General features: G+C 52.2%; 1 protein-coding gene across 1 annotated transcript in view; it reads right to left on the bottom strand.

Moving 5' to 3' along the window:
- Nucleotides 1–4,069: 4,069 nt before the first annotated feature.
- AKNA (AT-hook transcription factor) overlaps nt 4,070–23,006 on the bottom strand; it is a 42,957-nt gene continuing 24,020 nt past the window's right edge. The window contains exons 10-22 of the mRNA XM_060100656.1: nt 22,177–22,331; nt 21,891–22,076; nt 20,817–21,051; nt 19,820–19,926; nt 18,978–19,189; nt 17,017–17,179; nt 13,920–14,096; nt 13,145–13,260; nt 12,113–12,259; nt 10,558–10,653; nt 8,843–8,959; nt 8,383–8,575; nt 4,070–4,414 (exon numbers count right to left, since the gene is read on the bottom strand). Coding sequence (XP_059956639.1) covers nt 4,153–4,414; nt 8,383–8,575; nt 8,843–8,959; nt 10,558–10,653; nt 12,113–12,259; nt 13,145–13,260; nt 13,920–14,096; nt 17,017–17,179; nt 18,978–19,189; nt 19,820–19,926; nt 20,817–21,051; nt 21,891–22,076; nt 22,177–22,331 — 2,166 coding nt within the window. The 3' untranslated portion in view covers nt 4,070–4,152. The remainder of the gene's footprint in view (nt 4,415–8,382; nt 8,576–8,842; nt 8,960–10,557; nt 10,654–12,112; nt 12,260–13,144; nt 13,261–13,919; nt 14,097–17,016; nt 17,180–18,977; nt 19,190–19,819; nt 19,927–20,816; nt 21,052–21,890; nt 22,077–22,176; nt 22,332–23,006) is intronic.

The raw sequence follows: 23,006 nt of genomic DNA, 5'->3' as shown, positions 1-23,006 counted from the left end.
CATTGGGTTAGGACCCTGGGGACTCTGCGGGCCCATCGTCAGCCCCCCGCTCACCCTTCGTACCTCAGCTCTTTCCCTCAATTGCATCAATAAAGCATCTGTTGTGGTACAGTCAGGTTGTCATTTGCTTGTTCGTTTGTTCATTCGTTCATTCATGTTGTGCCCGCCTCAGTTGAGCCCCGGCCGACCACTGCCCTGAGTTGATCCTTGGTTGGAAGGGCCCTTGCTATAATTCCCAGCACATGTGCCAGGATGGAGGACTATATGCACTGAGTGCTGTGGGAGCCCAGCACGGGGAAGCTTCCTTCTCCAGTGGGGAAATCTGGGAAGGCTACCTGGAAGGGGCAACTGAACCACTCTAGAAAGATTAGGAGCTTGATAACACCTGCTGTTCCCGCTGCAAGCCAAAGATCTGTTTAAGGAACATCGAAGTGGAGGACCCTGAAGAGGAGTTCAGGTAGATAGAGGGTGGTGAGGACTCGGGAGTGTGGCGCTAAACACAAGGGCCCTTACTTTATTTATTTATTATTTATTTATTTATTTTAAAAAGATGAATCAGTTTGGTTTTATTTTTGCTCAGTTCATGAGATATTGTCAAAATTTCACCATTCATATCAAAATTTCTCCCAGGTGTCACCAAGAAACTGATGATCAATATTTTTTAAAAGATTTTTCAAGAATCGTATCAGATCATATCGAGTTTCCGAAAGTAAATCCTTTCAGGAATGAAGGAAAGTTTCTCCTCTTAAGTACATGAAATAGAGTCTCTGTCACTTGATTATGAAGGTCACAGAGGTGCCCTGTTATCAAGTCAGGAAGCAGGCTGGCCCACGCACGGCAGCATCCCCAAGTAGCTGGGTCTGGAGGGAGAAGGAAAAGGAAACCAAACCTTAATCCTGAACCAATTAGTGTGCTTTCCAACATCCTGGCCCTAACAAGGACTTTGCTTTAGAAAACTTACCTCCTAAGGGACTTTATTCCTCAGAGCACAAAATTCCACAGTTTTCTGCTTATGATCTTCATTTTGGTCTTGCTTACATACAAAACCACGCCTGCCTGCCTAGTCTTCATCTGTAAGTAGATTCTCATCCATCCTCAAATCAGGCGAAGTTAATTGCGGACACGTCCGAGCGTATGGACTGTGCCAGGCTTGTGCTCACTCACAGAATTACCTACCTAGAGCCCAGGGCTCCATCAGAGAAGAGAGTCTGCCTCAGCACACAGTGGATACAAAAAGAGAGCAGTCTGAGCAGAAGGAAAACACTGAGCTTGAGCTTATCCTACCTCAAAACATCACCAGGAGTTAACATAAAAGACGCGATGTTAGTCACAAGTCCATGCAGGTGAGACAGGAGGGAGACTCGTGTAAACACGAGCACATTTGGACCACTGTTCATTTCTTTCAGACTCAGCTGTATGTTTTCAGTTTTTCACCCAGCAAGGCTTGCCCAGTTTGGACACTGTTGAGGAGGAAACTGGTTTTAACGTCAGCACGTCACAGACAACCTCCCTTCCTGACGCCCCCTACTCCCCACGTGTCTCCTTCAGCTCTGATCTAAGCCTGGGCCCCTGGGAAGGGCCTGGGGTTCGTTCACACTCGGGAACAAAATGGAAAGATCAGTCTTTCACTTTGCGAGGGAGCGGGGACGATCCTGACCAGAGTGGACATGGTGGGATAAAGGCATGGACAGGGCAGGAGTGAGGAGCCCGCAGTTGGGGAGCAGCTGCCCTGAGGGCACCTGGTGAGCAAGTGAATTGCAGCAGAGGCCGCAGGCACTGTGGAGGCGGCTCTGGAGGTCCCAGCATGAGATTGCAGGGGGACTCTCACCCGAGCTCCCTTTACTGCGTAGGGCCCTTACTTTAGATGTCAGCCTGGCCATCTGGGGAGGCAAGTTAGGAGGGCCCAGACCGGAGGCAGGAAGACCTACGCGGAGGCTGCTGTGAGCATCCTGGGAGAGGCAGGTGTCTGGGCCAGGGCAGGGGCAGGATGGGGGAGACTCGGAGGACTTGGGGCCAGGCCAGAGGGGCTGTGTGTCTCCATGAGGTGTCCCCAGAGTGCCCACCTGACACCCAGGAGGAAGGTAGGATACCTAGGGTAAGGTTGGTCTCTCGAATCCAGCCGTCTTGCAAATGTGTTTGGAGCCCTCGCCATGGGGCCACGTCTGAGGCTGGCCCACTTAGAGGCATAAAGAGGACTGAGCGTCTGAAGCCAGGATTCCAGCAAGGAAGGCTGGTCCCCTTCCAGACACAAGGGCTTTGTCATGGTCATATGAGGGAAGCAGCACCACACAGGTGGCAGAGAAACTGGGCTGCATGATTGGAGTAATTCTATGTGCAAGCGTCCTAAGCCATTTGGAGTGACAGGACCATAACCCTGGCTCCTGACACCCAGTCCTGTGGCTCCCAGGCCAGTGTCCTCCAAAGAGCCACAGACCCAAGACTTCAGCATCCTCTGTTCAAAGGTGCAGCCATGTTGTGCCCAGAGCACTGAGGCTGGAGACACTGCTCTGGCCCCCCACCTCGGGCTCCCCCTTCCCATCCACCTTCCCACGAGGGTGTGGACCTGGAGGCTCAGAACCAGCAAGAAATCTCCCATCTCAGCAAGATGCCGTTTTCAACTCTCCTGAGAAGGATCAGCTGAAAAATGAAATAGAAATGAGTCCTGGAGGGCCGGGAGAAGCAAGTGAGATGAGAGGTGGGGAAGACTGAAGAAAAGGCCAAGGGAAGGAGAAGCAGGAGCTGGGGAGGAAAAAGTCACGGAGGTTTAAGGAGAAAAAAAGTGACAAAGTATATGGACTTTGGAGTCAGACCATCGTGAGTTCGGGCATTCGGAACCTCGGTCTCCTCATCAATAAAATGGGTGCACAGTGGGTCACTTAGCTCAAGGACTGGCATCTAGGAGGCGCTCAGTAAATGGCAGCTGTTGTTGCTGTTTGCTGCCAAAAGCAGCACTGGAAAGAGAGTCCGGGCTCATGCCCTTGCAGACACCAATCTGCTGTGTGTCTCATAAAAGAGGCTTGGTCAGACGGCCTCTCCTCGCAGGCCCCTCAGTGGAAAGCTTTATGGTTCTGAGGGGGAAAGTTGGGGAGATGAAGGCACTGAAGGGAGGTAGGCAGGCAGAGTCTGGAAATGTGCACCCAACTGGTCCCTCGGGGGAGGGCTCCACTTGGCACCAAATCTTTCACCCCACAAACTTGACTTTAGAAACCACAAGTGGATGACACACACCATAGATGTGGGCGGCTTTGGGAATGTTTTTGGGTATTTTTGGCTTTCATTTCTTAAGATCAATATTCACTCTTCTTTATTTGCTCTCATAACGAAAATAGATTTTTTAATGTCCCAAATATACAAATATCACTGACGCACACACATTCCAGAAAAGCTGAAGTCTGAGCCGCTACAAGGTCAGGGAGCAGGAGATGGCCTGGCCTCATGGCCACAGACAAGGACCTGGCAGGAAGCTGGCCACTGGCTCAATTCCACGGGGGTCCCAGGGGAGAGCCGGGGGTCTCGGGATGAGGTACTGAGGGGGACCATGGTGGATGGCTTTCTGGGCCCTCCGTGGGGTGTCTCCATCCCAGCAGACCCACAGGAAAGGCCTCTCAACCATGGAGAAGCTGGGTGTGTGTCATCCTGAGATATCCCAATGGCCTCAAAGTGCCCTACTGACCACCAGTCACCAGGAGAAAGGTCCCCGCCATGTCCTTCCCAGAGACACCTACTCTGGAGTGGCTGGTCACAGGTGGTGGACAAGTTTTCGCCAGAGACCCTGGCCTTGTCCCTTCTCATCTGGCCTCCTAAGAAGGATCCAAGACCAGGAAAATGCTTCAGTTTGAGAAAAAGAAATCTGTCCATCCGTATATAAAATACATATTGTTAGCCGGAGATGGACAAATGCAGGACCAGGAGCCTCCCAGAGATGGCATCTGGACAGATGGTGGCCTCAGTCCCAGCACCTCCTTCAGGGCTGGTCCCTAGGAAGTGACTTCTCTGGAGGACCAGCTGATACACTTTCCATTTTGGAAACGCGGAGGCTGAGCAGGCAGGGCCGGTGCGGAGGGAACCCTCCTCACGAGGGTCTGCGGGGCCTCCAGGGCGATAGGGACTGCCCACCCCTGCCCACTGTGCATCTCTGAGCCTTGAGCGCAGTCAGAAGAGGCAGGAGCCCCGCAGGCTGCGGGCCTGGCGCAGGTCGGCCGACAGGGAGCGGCTCATGAGCTTGGTGGTGGAGCGGACGCTCTCGGCAGCCTGGACCGCTCGGCTCAGGGCCTTGTTGAGCTCCTCCAGGTCCTCCAGGTCCAGCTGGATGGAGTGCCGGGGTCTCCTGGCCGGCCGAGAGGAGGCTGCGGGGGGCCACTCGGCAGCTGCTCGGGCCAAGGGGGCTGAGGTAGGTGCTGGAGGCGCGTAGTACCTGGGGAGAGAGGCGAGTGCGTTCACTGACCGCGGAGAGGGCTGGGGGCTTCTCAGCCCCAGCTCGGCCCCTACATTCTGTCTCAGTTTCTTCACCTCTAAAATGGGAAACATGACCCCTGCTGAGGGATGTGTTAGAGGGGTGAAGCAACGTAAATGGGAGTGCCTGAACCAGAACAGTCCTCAAAATATGGTCCGTTTCATCTATCTGTTCATTGAACAAATGCTTATGGAACATACATGTGCCAGCCAGTGCACTAGGGTCTGAGGTCACCATGGTGAATGAACACGGACCCCGCTCGCCACCTTCTTGGAGCTTCTAGTCTGAGAGCCTGGTCTCAGGGAGACCAGCATCACCCCAGGCTCTGGAGCAAACCCCCTTCATCAGAGAGGTCATGTATGGAGCCCTATTTGTCAGGTGTGGAGCGCTGGAGAAACATGGTAATAATAATTAGGATTCTGCAGGAGTGAGAGGGTATGGCTCCACTCATGCCCCCCAGCCTGGTCCTGCAGGAATGTATGGTGTCGTTTAAAAGTTCTGGGGAAAACCGGCTGAGGAGCCATGAGCTGAAGCACAGGTTTCTCCAAGAAATGACTACTGCATTCCTCCAAGGATGCCAATAGGGTTCAAAGAAACCGATGCTGGGCAAGAAGAGGGCGTGGCACCTGCGTTGTGGAGTAAAGTGTGTAGGAAAGAGAGGGACCAAGAAGCATGTTCCCTAAATAGAGCAGGAATGGGTTTAGGAGAACTTGGCCGGAGACATTCACTGGTGTTTTGCTTGGCACGCTGTAAACTCTGGTCTTATTCCTGACCCTTCCCTTTCTAATTTGCATTATTGCACAGTGTGAAAAACGGGCTTTGCTAGGATCTGAACAGATGTCTCTCCAAGCAAGATGTACAAACGGCCAACAAGCACATGAAAAGATGCTCAACATCATTAGCCAGCAGGGAAATGCAAATCAAAACTACATGAGATGCCACTTCACACACTCCCCACTCACTGGTTGTCCTCAGAGACACTCAGTGCTCAAAGCAAAAAGATAGCAATGAGTGTCTGTGAGGATGTGGGGAGATCGGAACCCTCAAACACTGCTGGTGGGACTGTAAAATGGTGCCACTACTTTGGAAAGCAGTTTGGCAGTTCCTCAGTTAAACACAGCGCCTAGCCTGGGGCTGGCATCCTCATCCTCAGGACCCATTTGCCAGGCTCTGAGATAAGTCCTTTACCAGCACTGTCTTGATTATTCGGTAGGTACTTTTTTTTTTTTTTTCCTGTACGTGGGCCTCTCACTGTTGTGGCCTCTCCCGTTGCGGAGCACAGGCTCCAGATGCGCAGGCTCAGCGGCCATGGCTCACGGGCCCAGCCGCTCCGCGGCATGTGGGATCTTCCTGGACCAGGGCACGAACCTGTGTCCCCTGCATCGGCAGGCGGACTCTCAACCACTGCGCCACCAGGGAAGCCCCTGGTAGGTACTTTTATACTTATTTTACAGATGAGCAAAGTGAAGCTCGGAGAAGCTAAGTGATGCAGTAAGCTCCCCAAATCCTGGCCACGCGCACGACCATGAAGCTACTTCATTTTCAAGGGGTCCGTTTCTCCATGGAAAACAGCCATATTTAGCTACCTCCCACGGTAGATCCAATAGGAAAATCCAGGTTAAAAGCTCTGTACGCCCAGTGCTCTGGAAATGTCGGCTACTGAGGACTCCCCCAGAGTCAAAGAGCTGGAAGGAGCAGTACTGGAGTTAAACTCAGAGCTAATTAACTCCCAGGAGATGCTGATATGTATCATCTGAACTGAATGAATGGGCTTCTTGAATCCAGTTCCCTCCTTTAAGGACAGACTAGCTCTTGTAACTACTGGGTTCCCACACACCCCTGCCTTCTGATAATTCTGAAGACCAGCTTGGCCTGAAAGTTACCCCAAACTCCCCCTAGGGCAGAAGCTACAAAACAAACAACAACCAAGAAACCCCCCAAAACCAAAACACTGGCTAGAAAGCCTCTGGTGCAGAGGCTATAAGGTGGCTGGCCAGCAGGCGGCAGCACAGGCCCATTCAGCTTTCTAAGGGTTCCTGGCCTCAGCCACTGAGCATGCTCAGTCCTGCTGATGGGCAGCTGGAGAAACTTCAGGGTGGCATCAGCCCCAATTCCAGTAGCATTAGAAGCACTATGGTTACTGGCCACCTTCTATGTACTATGGGCTTGCCATGCATCAGTTCATTGAATCCTCAGCACAACCCATTTCAAAGAGGGAAAAACTGAGGCACAGGAGCAAAGTGACCTGCCCCAGGTTATCTGGTTACTGCTGGCCTGGTCTGTTGGGCACTAAAGCTCAGGGTCTTTCCCCTTCCCCACGGCCTGTCCAGGCCTGAGGACACCAACATGGTTAGTTCTGCCCACAGGTCTGAGCCTGGACGGATCTGGAATGGCCTCAGAAGTAGAGACCCATGGCTACCGTGGACGCTCAGAGCTTTCTCCTGGGCCACCAAATTCCAGGCAAACCCTTTCCTGTCCAACGAATCAGAGGCCAGAGCATGCAGTATGGCCTCCCTTAACTGCTGGAGTGGAGGGTTCCTTAACGACCCACCCAGTCTCAGCTGAGAGGAAAGGAAGAAACCACGCTGTAGGCAGGACTCCTCGTGGAGCTGGATGGTGCCTGGGCCTCTCTGCTCCTGCCACGCGCCAGCCCTGATGGAAACTCTGGCCTCTTGCTGCTCACAGACCCAGGCTTCTGACAACACACCAATGAAGAGGACCCCTGACCCAGTCATTTTACAGTGAGGGAAACTGAGGCATAGAACTAGCTGATGACAGTCAGGAGAAGAAGAAAGATCTCCTAATTCCAGGGTCCAGGGCTGTTTTCTTCCTGCACAATCCCGTCATGTTGAAGCCACCCTTCCTCATTTTTACCTCTTACTAATGACAATATTCACAGCAGCAGCATGTGCTGTGATGACAAAAGCTGCTGCTTATTCAGCAAACAGCATTTGCTGGCACTGCACTACGAACCCCACAAACAGCTCGTGGGGCTCTTGCCACCTGCCTCATTTAATCCTCATACAACTGTACGTGACTGAGACTCTGACCCCATTTAACAGATGGGGAAAGCGAGGCTCAAAGAGGAAGTAGCTTTACCAAGGCCATACCACTAATAAGCGGCAGACAGGATTCCAGTACAGCTCTGACTCTAAAACCTGGCCCATTTCCGCCTCAATTGCTGTGCTTTTTCTGTCTTGACTGATGGTACATCCAAATCCATGTAAAAAGTGATTGCTCCTCTGGCCGTGGACCTGACCAGTATGCCTATAAACTGTCAAGGCCATCGGGAACAAGGAAAGTCTGAGAAACTGTCTCAGCCAGGAGGAGCCTGGGAGATGTGACAACTAGATGCATGTGGTAACCTGTGGGGCAGGGGGGTGGATCCTGGAACAGAAAAAGGACTTCAGGTAAAAACTAAGAAACCTGAATGAACTGTGGACTTTAGTTAATAACAATGTATTAATAATGGTTCACTAACTGCACTATACCATATCAAGGTGAGATGTTTATAACAGAAGAAACTGTGTTTGGGGGGTGGTATAGGAGAACTCTCTGCATTATCCGTTCCATTTCTCTATAAATCTAAAACTGTTCTAAAAATAAAGCCTAGTTTTTGAAAAAGTATTACTTGCTCACTGACAAGTCCCATAAGGAGATGGAAGATGGTTAAGGTCCTAGGTCCCCCTGAGGCTGTAAGAGGTCAGGGCCCTCTGCCAGCCTCCTTCACTGCTGGGTCCCCAAGGCCAAGCACTCTCGCTGGTGCCCAGGGAGCATTCAGGGTTTGTTGACTGACTGCATGAGTGTTGGCGGGGGCAACACAGGGCTACTCAGTGCCCGAGTTCCCAGCTACCCAACTCAGGTCTGAATGCTAATGATTAAGCGATTCAGACAGAAAGGCTAGGAGGGTTGGAACGGAAGGTTCTTACACAGTGGCTGATGGATAAGGCACGAGGGGAACCGAGGAGACGTAGGCAAAGGCAGGAGGGGCTGGTGCTGAGGGCGCGGCAGCCAGATACCACAGTGCAGGAGGCGGCCCGGGTGACGACCCTGTCCGCTTGCTCCTTTGTTTGGGGCTGGAGGTAGAAGATGCGTTTCTCCTGGTGGCGGCCATTTCTGGTGCTGTCAGGGAGGGACAGCAGAGAGACACAATCTCACCACTTGGGAAGATCTAACAGAGAACAGAGGGCCCTCCCAGCCCCACCAGCCCCACGAGAGCTGGACACGGGGCCGGCCATGCTGGGAGTACCTCGCTTTGGGGAAGCCAACTCTCATCCAGTTTGCTCCATCCCAGACTGCGCAAGCTGCCACCCCGGCTAAATGCACCCTCCCAGGGGCCCACACCGGAATCCAGGGGAGCTGGGGGAAGAGACGAGCATCTGTCCCTACCAGAGCTGGCTGAGTCTGGGTCCTCCCCCTTGGAGGAGGACCCAACTCGACCACACAGGGGACATCGCTGGGTCTCAGTGTGAGATGGTCCCAGTGGGTCCTTGGTGCCAGCATCACCTGGAAGAGGAGGCAGAGACGTCAGGAGAGGATTATGTCTAAGTCACTGGGCCCCCACAAGCCTCCCACAGCACTGAGCTTCCCTCAGGGACCACTGCAGAGACAAGCGGCCCCCACTGGGTGACAGCAATGTTGATGGTAACCGTGACATCGAGAGGCATCTCCTGAGCCAGGCCCTCTGCTCAGGGTCTTCATGCATTAGTTGATCAAATCCAACAAGCCACTGGTCTAGCTACCATCATCACTCCCCCATTTTACAGATGGGGAAACTGAGGCTCCAAAAGGTTGAATAATTTGCCAAGTCTCAGAGCTGGGAAGCAGTGGTCCTTTGTCTGATCTCAAGCCTGGTTCTCCCGACTGGAGCCCTTGTACCTATGGGTCATCCTCCACAGTGACACAGGCCCATTCTCCAGGTGGGACCAGCCCACAATGGCTCCTGGGCACCAGGGCCAGTCAGTGGAGGCCTAATGAGCAGGAGGAGAGTGGGCATCCTGGTTCTCTTCCTGTACAAATCCTCAGCACCACAACTGGGAGAATTCCAGGGTCCATCTGCTTCTCCTTCAGGCCTCAGCTCAGCATCACTCCCTCTGGGAAGTCCCACCACTCACCGGGCTGAGTTATGTGCTCCCTAGCCCCACCCTGTGCTCCCCCATCCCAGTTCTGACCATTCTGTTTCGTCTGCTTAGCTGAAAAGTTTGTTAGGGATAAGGCCCAGGGCCCAGTATGGGAAGGTGCTGAATAAATAAATGAGTGGTAGGCTTGTTGGGACTCTAGCAAAGGTGCAGCAGTACAGTGGTGAAGAGCCAGGGCTTTAGAGTCACAAAGACCTGGGTTCAAATCCTGACTCTACCACTTGTAAGTTGTGTGCCCTTGGGCAAGTTACTTAACTTCTCTGAGCCTCAGTTTCTTCACTCATATAATGGACACAGTAATAAAATGTGCAAAACCTACTTCATAGGGTTGTGAGGATTAATGTTTGTACAACCCTTAGCATGTTGCCCTGTATATAGTAACGGCTTAATAAATGACAGCTCCATCATTATCATCGTTATCGCTTGAAAGGGCCTCAGAGACCATCTCCAAACCTTTCATTATGGATGTGGAGCCTGAGGCTCAGAGATGTTAAGGAACTTGCCTAATGTCACACAGCGTGTCGGTGACAGAACTGGGACTAGAACCTGGTGTCCATATTCTCAGGCCACTTCTCTCCCCACTACTCTTCCCCTAAACTCTTGGGTTTGGGGGAAAGGGTGAGGAGTGGAGGTAGGACGGAGGGGAGATACGACAATCAATGCTGCCAGCCCCCCTGCTGCTTGCACCCCTCCCCGCATCAGGACCTTCTGGAATCATGTTCATGTCTTCTCTATGTCAAGGTGAAGGAGGGTGGCTTCAGGCAAAGCACCTAGAGGAATAGATGTGAGGGCAGGACTCCCTGGGAGGGCTAAAAAGACCAGAAAAAAAATCTCTTTCCCTTGTCTGTATCTTGACCCACGCAGAGCTCAGGGTGGCCCATGTCTGGCCCAACTGCACCCCCAAGGCCAAGGGCAAGAAGCTGCAGCCGCATAGCCTTGGCCGCTTCTTCAGGTACCATCCCCTACCTGGATCCTCTGTCCTAGCGGGTCGGCAGTGGGGACAGGAGACTGGGCCACTGCCTCTTGGGACAGTCTTGGGAGTCAGAACATGGTACTCCTGGCCTGGGGAAGAAACCAGAAACCAGTCAGTGTCAGTTGGGCGTGGATGCAGAATTGGGGACGATTTAGAATAAGGATCTCTCTCCTCTTCCTCCAAATGGTTTAATAGTCTCCCTCTCAATCTTTTTCTCACGCACACACACACACGTGCACACACGTGATATATGTGCATAAATATGTAGCTATAAAATTGTGCATGTACATATACACATATACATAAAAACACATTTATTTGTCTGTTTCTCCAGACTCCTGTTTCATCTCAGATCCTATTTAGGGACCAGCTGCCTAGTTCTTGATATACAGAAGCAACCAACAAATGCAAGCTCAGTCAGGATTGGAAAGCAGGCCGGGAAGACATGATAAGCAATGACAAAGTATGATGCTACTCCCCCATACCCCGGCTTGCTGGGTAGGATTAGAATGGCTTGGGCATGGAGTCAGTGGTGTTTTCTCTGTGCTCCAAGCAGCTGGAAAATAGGGGTAGTCATACTGTGGGTTTCATAGCCTTGTTGGGAGGACTGAATGGGGTCATATCCGTGAGGTATCCTGCCCCGCACCTGGCAGATGTCAAGTGCTCAAGGTTATCAGAAGGTTGGACAGGGTCTTGGGTCTGCACCCAGCCCTGCCATCCCCTGCCTCGTCCATCCCTGAGTCTCAAATAAGACCTTCAGAATGTTGCCTGATTAATTTTTCTCTCTCCTCTGCCGTGCAGGGTCCCCACTTTATACTCTGTGTGTGTTGCATTGGGACCCCTGGATGCGCTGCTGCTTTCACTTCTAACCCCCTGGCTTCTATCTGCTCTGCTGGGAGACATTATATCTCATTTCCTGCCTTCTCTGCATCACTCAGCCTTCCGTATCTGAGGTTAACAGCCCTCCCTCCCAGTGAGGTATGGGTGAGAGCCACGTCTATAATTTACTTACTATAATTCAGACATTTACTATAATTGCTTATTTGTTACTGGTCTTCTCTGCTATGCAGTCAGATTCATGAAAGTAGGAGCCATATCCATTTTATTTTAATGTTAAGCACTCTGAAATCCTACTATGTGTCACCTCAAGCCTTACTATGTGCCGGGTACCCAGTCCATGAGACACGGGGCCCCCTGGGGAATCAGAACCTTAAGGCAGTCCAGGAGTGATTCCGTGTTCACCTTGTCACCCAGGTCCTGCAAACATCAAGCTCTCCCTAAACCGCTTCATGAATGACCAGCTGAATGGGCTTCCCCAGAACCAAGCATGGGCCCCGACAAAGGAGAGGCCTCAGAAACTGTCTGCTGAGTGAATGAATAAACAAACGCACCCAGATTCAAAAAGACAATACTCCCTGATGTTTCTGTGTCACACAGCTCATAAAAAAATGATAGTATTTCAATGGCCCACTGGCTAAATGGAAGAGCCTTCTCAGGACAGAGACCAACCTGGGGACGATGCCCACCCAGCGCCCCCTCCTGGCCCACCTGTGTATTGGCCCCGGAAGGTGACCCTCTCTGGCCGACGGGTGCTACCCACTCCTCTCCTTCTATCCCGAGCTGCCTGTGGACTGTCCTCGGTGGTCTTGTTCCTCTCAGAGAACAGCCAGGGGGAGGCTGGCTCAGATTCGGAACCTGCGGTGGAAAGAGGGGCATCAGAGGGGGAGGGGGTGGGGGTCACATAGTTTAGGGAGTGGGTGGATCACGAGTTCAGGCTCTGGGTCAGGCTTAGATTTTTTATTTTTTTTTTTTTTTTTTTTTTTTGCGGTACGCGGGCCTCTCACTGCTGTGGCCTCTCCCGTTGCGGAGCACAGGCTCCGGACACGCAGGCTCAGCAGCCATGGGTCACGGGCCCAGCCGCTCCGCGGCATGTGGGATCTTCCCGGACCGGGGCACAAACCCGTGTCCCCTGCATTGGCAGGCGGACTCTCAACCACTGCGCCACCAGGGAAGCCCAGGCTTAGAGCCTCCAGCTCCGCCCCTTAGTAATCACAGCTGACACATCTGGACCCCTGGTCTTGTGCTAAATGCTTGGCATGCTTCATGTCACGTACCCTCACAGCAACCCCAGGAGCGGACGCTACTGTCCCTTCACTGTTAGCTGTCCGTTTAACTGTGCAGGGCAGGTAAACGACCTGGCCAAGGCCACACAGCTAGAAAGGAGTGAGCTGGGGCCACTGATTCCAGAGCCATATTCCTTCAGGCAAGTCCCTTGTGCTTCGGGGCTTTGGTGTCCTGATCTGCAGAACGTGGATAATACGACCCATCTTGCAGTGAAGATTAAGCTAGATGATACACATACACAAAGCCCTTACGGAAACCGCAGCTCACAGCACGTGCATAGCACACTGTTGCTGTCATTAGAAGTACATGGTATTTCAGAGCACTACAACTACCTAAAAAAGACACCTGAAACCTTCTCCAAGTTTCCCCTAGGGCTGTTGCTGTAGTCCCTGACCACCTAGCCAGCATGTCCAGACTGTGGCCTCCAAAAATCAGTCCAGGCGGGTGGTCACTTACTCAGGGACAATCGAGACACCTCCCGAGGCACCAAGGAGGACCTGGCTTGCCTCCTTCCCGCGGGGACTGCTTGCTCTGCACCCCCAGGCTCACCAGACAATCTCTCTGTGGATTTACTAGCAAAAGGGAGAGAGAGAGAGATGATGTCACTGGATGAGGTTTCATGCACCCTTTAAAGATGATCAGTGAGAAGCCCAACCCGGAGAAACGCTTATAACATAAGGAAAGAGGAGAATACGGAAGTCAAAACCAAAGACTCTGGCGTCAGACTCATAGAAAATGGCTCTGAGCCTCTCTGCCCCTCAGTTTCCTCATCTGTCAAATGGGGATAATAGGAGCAATGACTTCAGAGCGTTGCTGGAAGGACTGATGAGACAACGTCCATCAAAAACGTTAACATAGTGCCCTCCAATAGAAATACTCAGAAGTTAGTTAGTTAAAGATGATGTTATAAGTCATCATAAGTGAATAGCTGCTGAGTGAGTGGGTGAGAGGGTGAGCGTCCTGAAAATGTTCTAGCTCTTCACTTGGGTGATGAGTTCAGGGATATGCACTGTATCATGCTTTATTATTAACACATATGTTTAATATATTCTTCTATGTATCAAATATGACATGGTAAAAAAAAATGTAAGAGTGAATGAATGAGTGAATAAGCGAGAGAGGGGTGTGGCTGTGCCTGAGTCCACATGTCTGGGGAGAGCCAGAGGTTGGCCAACTCGACCCTCTGCAGCTCCCACCAGGGCATAGGGGCGGGAGTTTGGGGTTCACCCACCTGCCATAATGGGAGCCCCAAGTGGCTGAGGAATCAGCTGGCTGGTCCCGGGCCCGGGCGGGGTGGTCAAGGTTGGACGCTGGGCGCTTTGGGATGCCCTGGGGGTGCTGGTGCAGGCTGTCCTCCAGCCGGAGCCGGAGCCGGGATACCTCTTCTTGCAGCTCACGGATGGCCTGGCTGGGGTGGGGTGGGTGGAGACAGGAGAAAGAACAGATGCACAGTGAACATAGCTGCAGCTGCCACCTGAGTGCTGCCTGGATGCCAGGTCTTTGTCCTTCTCCAGCAGGCACTGTCCAACTCTGCTGTCAGTGGATTCTCGAACTTCCCTGTGTGTCCGCTTTTCTTGCTACATATCATGACACCCTTCTGAGTTCATGTCCCTCCCTGCACATTTGGTGAGCAAAGCAGAACCTTCTTTGAGGTTTACCCAACCTAGCATGCAGGGCCTCTGAGTAACTATTCTGAAACACCAGTGACAAATTCTCAACATAGAGATGAGGACGCAGAGTAGAGAGGGCATTGGCTCAAGGTGCACTTTAAAATTTCAGTTCTGACCTGCCTCAGCCCCCGGGCGGCCCTCCCCTTCCTCAACCTCTGTCTGTAGAAACCCTAACTATCTGTCCAGGCCTGGTTCCTTCCCGCCCTTGTTCAGCACCCCCTCCTGGGTTCCCTCAAACACTTCCTACGTTGTTCAAGCCCATCTCCCTGCTCCTGGTGGAAGATGCTTGTTTATCTGTCTCCTCAACCAGACAGTGAGCCCCTGGCAGGCAAGGAGCGGGCCTCCCCATCTCACAACCCCTGAGACCTCATAGATGCTCAGAGAATGGCACTGAGCTGGCCAGAGGGAACAGAGTAAAGGTGTGTGTGTGGAGAAGGGACAAAGAGACACACGGTGCTTCCCATCAGCAACCGAACGTGAGCAGGCTGGAAGCTGCAGGGGTGCCACATGCAAGGCTGCTGTCATGCTGGGGAAGCCCCCAAACAGCCCAACCTGTGACTGGCAAGGTATCTCATGAGCCACTGCATCTTGGGAGTAAATCCTGTTTGCATTTCTCCCCGATCGGTCCCTGAATCTCTAGGGTCTCATTCTGAGGGTGTCGCTGGCACTGCAGCAGCCAATTCCACCCAGACACTGCTACACACAAACCCCCCTACACACGGGGCATCAGAGTCCGGGCTGGGCACGGCCGTCCTCCAGGCTGATGCAAGCTCTACGTCTACTGTTCAGACCAGCTTCCGGGGTGAGGGCTCCCCTCAGGGTTAGTTCTTGCCTGGTGGCCCCTGGACTCTCGGGGGAGTGTCTCCTGGTACCGCCTTCAGCAGACATCAGCCTTCAGATGGGTGCACAGAGGAGGCGGGAGACCTCCCTCTGGCTATGGCCTGGCGCTGTGTGCGTCTAAGGGCAGTTGGTTCCCCTGGCAATTCCCAGGGCAACGCTTGTTGGGGTTTCCAAGGCAAACCATGAGGGTGGCGGCTGCAGGAGAGTGAGAACTCCAGTCACCAGTTAACCCCTGAAAGGCAGGGCTGAGGCCCCGTGATGGGTGCAGGACTGGGGCGGCTCTGGGTCCCTGTCCAGGCCAAAGGCCGCTGAACGAGAGCCTGGGGTTTGGAATACCCCCTTAGGCGTCACTTGTCCTCTCTGGCTTGTTTCTATCAGGATCTCGGTCTTCCTGACCTAATCCTTTAGAGACTGAGTGCCAGCTGGCACTTAAAAGTCAGCTTTCCCTGCAATTTTACTCCCTCTTCCTAGGTTCCCCATCTCGGCATCAGCATCCAACTGGTTGGCCAGCCAGCAATCTGAGTCATTCTAAACCTTTCTCTTTCCCTGAACACCCCAAAAGTTAACCAACTCCCAAGTCCTGTGGGCCCAATGCCTAATTATCTCTTTTCAAATGCACCTCGCTTCCCTCCCCGCTGGCCCCATAACCTCTCTCCTGGGTGCGGCAGCCTTCTCAGCAATCCCCTGGCCTCTGTTCTCACGCTCACAGCAGTCAGAGAATTCCTTCTAAAATGTAAAGCCTCCCTCATTGTCCTTAGATGAGACTTTCTACATTCATGAATGTTCAGTGAGCACCTTTCCTGAGCAGAGCCATCATCCAGACTTCTAACCACGTGTGTTTGAGGCCCTCCGAGATCTCCCCCAGGTCTCCCTGTCTTCCTCTCTGCTTTTGTTGTTTAACACCCCACCTCATACTTGAGGATCCGGCTATAATAAACATTTGGTGCCTAAAAGGTGGCGGGCACTCTCACCTCTAGGTCTTTGCACATACTGTTCCCTCTGCTGAGATATTCTTCCATCTCTCTTCCTTCCAGTCTCAGCTGAGATACCACTTCCTCCAGGAAGCCCTCCCTGAAGCCTCTGATGCCCCTTCTCTGTGCTCCCACAGTCCTTCAGCCCTGTGCCATCACACTGGGGGTGCAACCACCTGTTTCTTGGTCCATCCTACAAGATGGTGAGCCTTACGAGCTCAAGGACTGTCTTGCCCACTATTGTATTCCCAGGGGCTGGCATACTGTAGGTAAATAAGCCTCTCATTCCCCTGCAGATATCAGAGGAGACGGCAGGAGTGAACTTACTCAACTTAGGCCTGGAAGCCAACACCCCAACCCAACAAAGGCCTGTGATTGATTATTGGCCAAAAGCTACTCAGAGGAGAAGTAAGAGGACTGACTAACCTCTTTTCCCATTTCTGTTTAATGAAGCAAGGAGAAAACTTTCTCAGTAGAAAAACTGCACTTGGATTAAAAAGAAAAAATGGAAAAAACTGTCCCTTCTCAGTTCATACAATGAATGCGTAAACTGCAGAAAACACACCCCTGGGAAGTGCACACCTGTCTTGGAAGGGAAATGTTGGGGGACAGGCAGAGGGGTCTTAGCACCAGCAAGGTGAACCTCTAGGTCATTTCCCACCGGCTGGAGAAGTGTCCTCAGAATCTAGATCAATGACATCCCACAGGAGAAGCCCTGAGCTGGGAGGCAGGATGTCTGGGTCCGTCTGGCCTCAGCACAGCCGCCACTGGATGGAGACCCTAGAAAGCCCGTGCTTCCCGGCTCTATGATGAGCTTGAATCCACAGCGCCCAAGTATGCAACTTACTCTCGCCCCGTCCTGGTGAGGAGGAAGGTGGAGGTGGTCTCTGTGGGCCCATGGGGTGGAGCGGCAGCTGCAGGGGCCAGGGTCGGGGGTAGGCTGATTGTCGCGCCATGGGGGAGCTGCTCAGAAAGCTGCTTTCGCCCCTTGAACTCTGAGCCAGGGACCACTAGGGAAGCAGAAAGGGGCCAGAGTGAGTTCACACAGAGAGGACCCTTGAAGTGAGAACCTGTGCGGGTGGAAGGGTGTGGGGGTGAAGAGATGGGGCCTGGCTGAGGTCACGAATGAAGCTCCTACTGAGGTCGATGACCCTCAAAACAGGAAGAAGATGTGGTTTTTGCTGGGAGCAAAGTGGGCCTGCAGAGCTGTTTATAACTAGATTTCCCTCCACCATCCACCATTTCGGCATCAGATCCAAGTCTCCAGGGCCTTCCCCCGCAAAGAGCCCCCTGCTCCTCCACGAGGGCCCCCAGACCCTGTGCATCACCAGGGTGCTCTGGGACTGGCTTCGGAGCCTCCACCTCCCTCTGAAATTAGTCACACCTTTGCCTGTGTGCATGTTTCTTGGGGGAGCATTCAAAACTTTAACTAGCCTCTCAAAGGGATGGGTGACCAGAGGTTACAAACCACTCATCTGGCCCACGCATTAAAACAATGAGCCCTTGGAAGACTAATCAGCAATATACAAAGGAACAAACTATTGATTCATGGAGCAATCTAGATGAACCTCCAGAAAAGTATGCTGAGTGAAAAAGAAGCCAATCCCAAAAGGTTACATATTATACGATTCCATTTCTATAACATTCTTGAAATGACAAAATTACAGAAATGGAGAACAGATTAGTGGTTACCAGGAGTTAAGGAGGGGGTGATTGTGTCTATAAAAGGGCAACATGAGGGACCCTGAGACAGTGGAAATGTTCTCTGTCTTGACTGAATACATGTCAATATCTGGTTGTGACATTGCTCTGGGGTTTTACAAGATATTATTATTGGGAAAAACTGGGGGAAGGATCTCTGTGTATTATTTCCTACAACTGCATGTGACTCTTTAATTAATTAAACTTTTAACTAAAGTTAAATTTAAAATTTTTAAATAGTGAACCTTGAGAGGCAAAGCTAATCTGAGAGCAGTGGTTACCTTTGGGAGGTGTGGGAGTGACTGGGAAGGGCTGGAGGGAGGTCTGGGCTTCTAATCGTGTTGAGTTTCTTGGTCTGTGGCACTTCGAGAAAATTCATCAATTTATATTCTTTCCTGTATGTTTTATTTCAATAAAAAGTTCACATGCATTTTTTAAAGGTAAAAAATGAAATCACGGATTTTATAGACACAGTGTTCATGACACGGTGTTTAGTGAAAAAAAGGAGGTTATTGGGACTTCCCTGGTGGTCCAGTGGTAAAGAATCCACCTTCCAGTGCAGGGACGTGGGTTTGATCCCTGGTCGGGGAACTAAGATCCCACATGCCGGGGGGCAACTAAGCCTGCGCGCCACAACTACTGAGTTCATGCGCCTCAATGAGAGAGCCCGCGTGCCGCAAACTACAGAGCTCACATGCTCTGGAACCCACGCGCCACAACTAGGGAGAAGCCCACGCCGCAACGAAGATGCTGTGTGCTGCAACTAAGATCCGATGCAGCCCCCCCCCCAAAAAAAGGAGGTTATTAAACATTCATGTATAATATCCCATTTCCGTTTTAAGTATTTGTAAATAAACACACACATATTGACAAAGAAAACAGCTATAGGTTCTACACCAAAATGTCAGCAGTGATGGTTTTTAGCTTATTATTTTTTCTTTTGTTCCCCTTTGTCCACCTTACCTGCAATTTCAAATTTTCCTACAATGAACCTGTAAGATATTTTGCATCTAAAAGGTAATGCAAGTTTTCTTATGCATTTGATTTTTTTAACCCATGCAATCCAGCCACCCCCAGGTTCTGGCCAACCCAGATGCACCCACTCACCCATCTCAGCCGCCAGTGCCCGCTCCAGGCAGAAGCTGGGGGCCCTCTGCCCGAGAGGACTGTCTTGGCCAGGTGGGGGCCTCTGGGCTCGGCTCCTGGGTATGATGGGCTCAGAGGCTCTTCTGGGTACTGGAAGACCCCTGGTCTGGTGGTGGGAGGTTGCATCTCGGGGCACAGACGGAGTGAAAGACTGGGCTAATGTCCCTCGGGTGCTGGGAGACCATGGAGGGAGAGACACGCTGAGGTCACACAGAAGGAAGCCACAGCCCGAGACCCTCCACATGCTAAACCATGAACTCCTGACCTTTGGGACTTAGCACCCCTGGCAGTACAGTATTTCTTTGAGTATGCACGCCCATTATACATGCGTTTTCTTTATAAACTGCAGAACTGCACATCTGCCTACTCACACAAAATTATAAAGCTCAACTTAGTTTTTAGATAATATACAAAGAAATAAAATGTGTAATCCTTCTTTCCCAGGCAGCCCTGGGTAGCCCGAGGGGCCTGCATCCAGCTTTGGAGACTATCACTCTCCCTGGTGGCTCTGTCACGCCACTCTCCCTACAGACCTTATTCATTCACCATTTCATCATTCATTTGCTCAACAAATATTTATTTCCCAGTCTGTCGATGATTGGCGGAGTGACACTGGGCAAGTCGTTTTCCCTTTCTGAACCTTAGTTCCCCTCTATCAATAAGATAGGGGAAATGAACCATCCTTCGGGGGATGAAGTGTGGGCTCTGAGAACGCCCAGGCCATCTGTCCCTGTTCTGAGCTCACAGGCACTCTGATTCTCAGGCTATCTCAGGTGTGTACACTGATGGGGTCCCCAGGATACCTGATCTGGGAGAACCGGTGCTCTGGGGTCTGAGTGAGGGGTGACACTCTGCTGGTTTCTGAGCCCACAAAGCCACTGTCTGTCTCGGGGGATGCCATCCAGGGCTCCTGAAAGAGACAGCATCCCTTTAAATCAGAGAAATGTGCTTGAGGCACACTGGGAAACCCTTCCCAAGTCCTGGCCCGGGCCTTACATTCCAGAGGTTCACAGACAGGGAGGCTGGCCCAGCTCCCAACAGCCAGGCCCAGGGTGTGAGGGTCCTGCAGCACGAGTACCCAGCCAACCTCAGGGACTCCACACCCCGAGAAGACCCTGAGCAAGTCCCGCTTCCCTGAGGAGTGGGAGCCAGGGGCCTTGGGAGAGATACTGAGAGATATCCTGAGTTGAGAATAGAAAGAGGAGGAGAAACGTCCCGTGGCGGGAATGGGATTCTCATGTCCACACGGCTTCCGGGCTGGACCTGGAACACCATGGTCCTACCTGACTGCAGAAATGCCCAGGCCTGATGAATTGGGAAAATAAACTTGATCAAATATGAGCACCTCCGACATACTGCATCTAATGCAAGGTGCAAAGATGGCCAACAGAGAGACACGGGTGCCTGCCCTCAATGAGTTCATGGTCGAGTACAGACTCCTTACCATGGGCTCATTAGGACTACAGGTGTGTGTGTGTGTGTGTGTGTGTGTGTGTGTGTCTGTGTGTACACATGCATACGTTATGTGTTTTTCTATGGGAGGATCCATCACGTAAGTCACATTTCCACAGAGATTTGTGATTCCTGCAAATCGCAAGCTCTCAGAGGAGAAAGGGGAGCTCCTAGCGGAGGGACCGGGGTGTGGGGAGCTATGGCACAAGCCCTGAATGTTGGGCAGGATTGTGACTGGCAAGGGCAGGAGCAGCAGGCATTCTGAGCAAAGGCCTGGAGGCAGGAGGCTCCAGGAGATGCAGGGAATGGCCCTGAGGCTCTAAGCCCATGCCCCGTGCAGACGCATACCTCCAGGTGGGGCCCGCCAGCTCCACACAGAGACTTCGGTGGAAGGCGCTCAGAGATGCCACTTCCCTCTAGGCTGGTCAGACTGCTCTGGTGGGACTCCGCAGACTTGGTGCCCTGAGGTGGGGGGGGCCTGCTTGGGCCTGAAGGAGCTGCCTCAGCTTTGTCCAGGCCCTGCAGGTGCCTGTCTCTGGCCACGGAAGCTGGCTTCACAGACGCCATCTGCTCCACGTTTTCCCTGGCAGGGAAGGAGAGGCACACTGGCCCTGAGCCCTGGCATGGGCTGGGCAGCCCTGTCCCGGTAGCCACACAGTCTAGGGCACAAGCTCTGGAGTCAGGAACCCCTGCGTGCCCACCCGGGTTCTGCCACCCTCTTGTTGTGTGACCTTGGGCAAGGCACCTCCCCTCTCTGAACCTCAATTTTCTCAACTGTAAAATGGGGATGCCTACAAAACCCACCCTGTACACTGCAGCAGAAATAGTGTGGAAAGAGATGCGCTAAAGCATCCTTTCCCAGGCTTCTGGAATTGCCTTCCATCTTCGCCCTTCCAGACATTTCCATCAACTTCAGTCTAATCAAAAAGACTTTATGTCACTGTTATAAACAGAAGACCAGTATTTCGTGTTACAAATAGAAACTAACTTTGCAAATAAATACAAGGGACATGAAAACAATATTATCATAGTCTAGATAGATCCTGTTGCCTAGTAAAGGCTCTGGGCCTGAGGCCTGCTTGTTTTCTCTCTCTCTTTCTCTCTTTTTAAAGGAAGATCAAGAGAGGCACTGAAGACATAATAGCCCTAACTGAGATTTCTCCTTGATGTACATGGAATGTCTGAGACTGAGAAGGAGAGTAATGGTATTTAAAGCTGCATCTGTCCTACCAGAAACCTCGTCCCACAACACCCAATCATTTCAAATGCTATCAATGGTATATGTTGCACGTTTTAGACAGACACTGAGCTACAGGTCAGGAAGGCCGTTTCTAAACTGTCTAGCTCACTATGACAATTTCCACCCCTGCCCTGCGGTTTCTGAGCTGGTGTGGGACAAGCGGGGAAGGCTCATTGACATACTCGAGGGGGCCCCCGTGACTTCTCTCAGCCTGTGCTGGGGGCTCTCTGGTGGGGAGCCTGGTGGCTGCTGCTTTTCCTGAAGCTAAAGCTGGCCCCTCAACTTCCAAGGTGTGGCCCTGCCCCTCCTCCTCCTCCTCCTCCTCCTCCAGCCTCAGGGCTTCCGGGAGAGACTTCACACTGAGGTACCTGCAGAAGAACACAGAGGGGCGTGACTTCTGCCCAGCAGGGCCAGCAAGATCCCACCACTGGACCCACCACCCTGGCCTCACTCCTGGTGGGCACTCACCGCTCTAGGAGGCCGTGGAAATCCTGCTCCACCCGCAGCTCCTTGTGCCCGAGCGGGGTCGGAAGGCCCAGTGGCCTGTCCTCTACTTCATTGCTGGTAGCGCTCAGATCCAAGTTCACGTGCAATGGGTGGGGGCCAGTGTTGATGGCGTCGAGCTGGGGCCAGAAAGGAGGAGGGGCAGAGATTCAGCAGACATCTGAGACCACCTTTTAAGGACCCACCTTATGCCAGGCTCATGCTGGGTGTCAAAGAGTAAGAAATAGGTTAGGTTCACTAACCTATCATCCTTTTATGTGTGCAAAAGTAGGGACTGGGTCATTCGATCTTCGATACTGACTGTTATTGATTGAGCCCCTGCTACGTGCCAGGCGCTGTACAGACATCACTTCACAACAATCCCACCAGTATCTAGGTTATTACAACCCATTTTACAGACAGGTAACTGAGGCTCAAATGATTTGCCTAAAGTCACACAGAAGTGAGGGGCAGAGCCTAGATTTGAACCCAGATTTCCATTCCAACATGGACACCCAGCCGCTCAAAACACCTTCACCATGGGAGCAGGGGAGCCCCTCAAGATGATGCACTCAAGATGATTGTCTCTCATGGGGCTGTGACGTGGGCTAGACAGAATTCTACAAAGCCCTTTCCAGGTACAGCCCTTCTCTAGTGTCGCCACCTCTGTGAATAGTCCCCAGATCCACCCAGGACTAAAAGTTAGAAGCCTGGAGGTCATCGTTTGCTCCTTTCCTCTCATCACCAATCCAAGTCCAGTCAAATGTACCTTCTAAACCTCTCTCAAGTCCATGCACCTCTCTCCATCTGCCCCG

The sequence above is a fragment of the Mesoplodon densirostris genome, chromosome 6, assembly GCF_025265405.1.
Source record: "Mesoplodon densirostris isolate mMesDen1 chromosome 6, mMesDen1 primary haplotype, whole genome shotgun sequence".
NCBI lineage: Eukaryota > Metazoa > Chordata > Mammalia > Artiodactyla > Ziphiidae > Mesoplodon > Mesoplodon densirostris.
The sequence above is the reverse complement of the archived record's forward strand: the minus strand, read 5'-3'. Positions and strand labels throughout refer to the sequence as shown.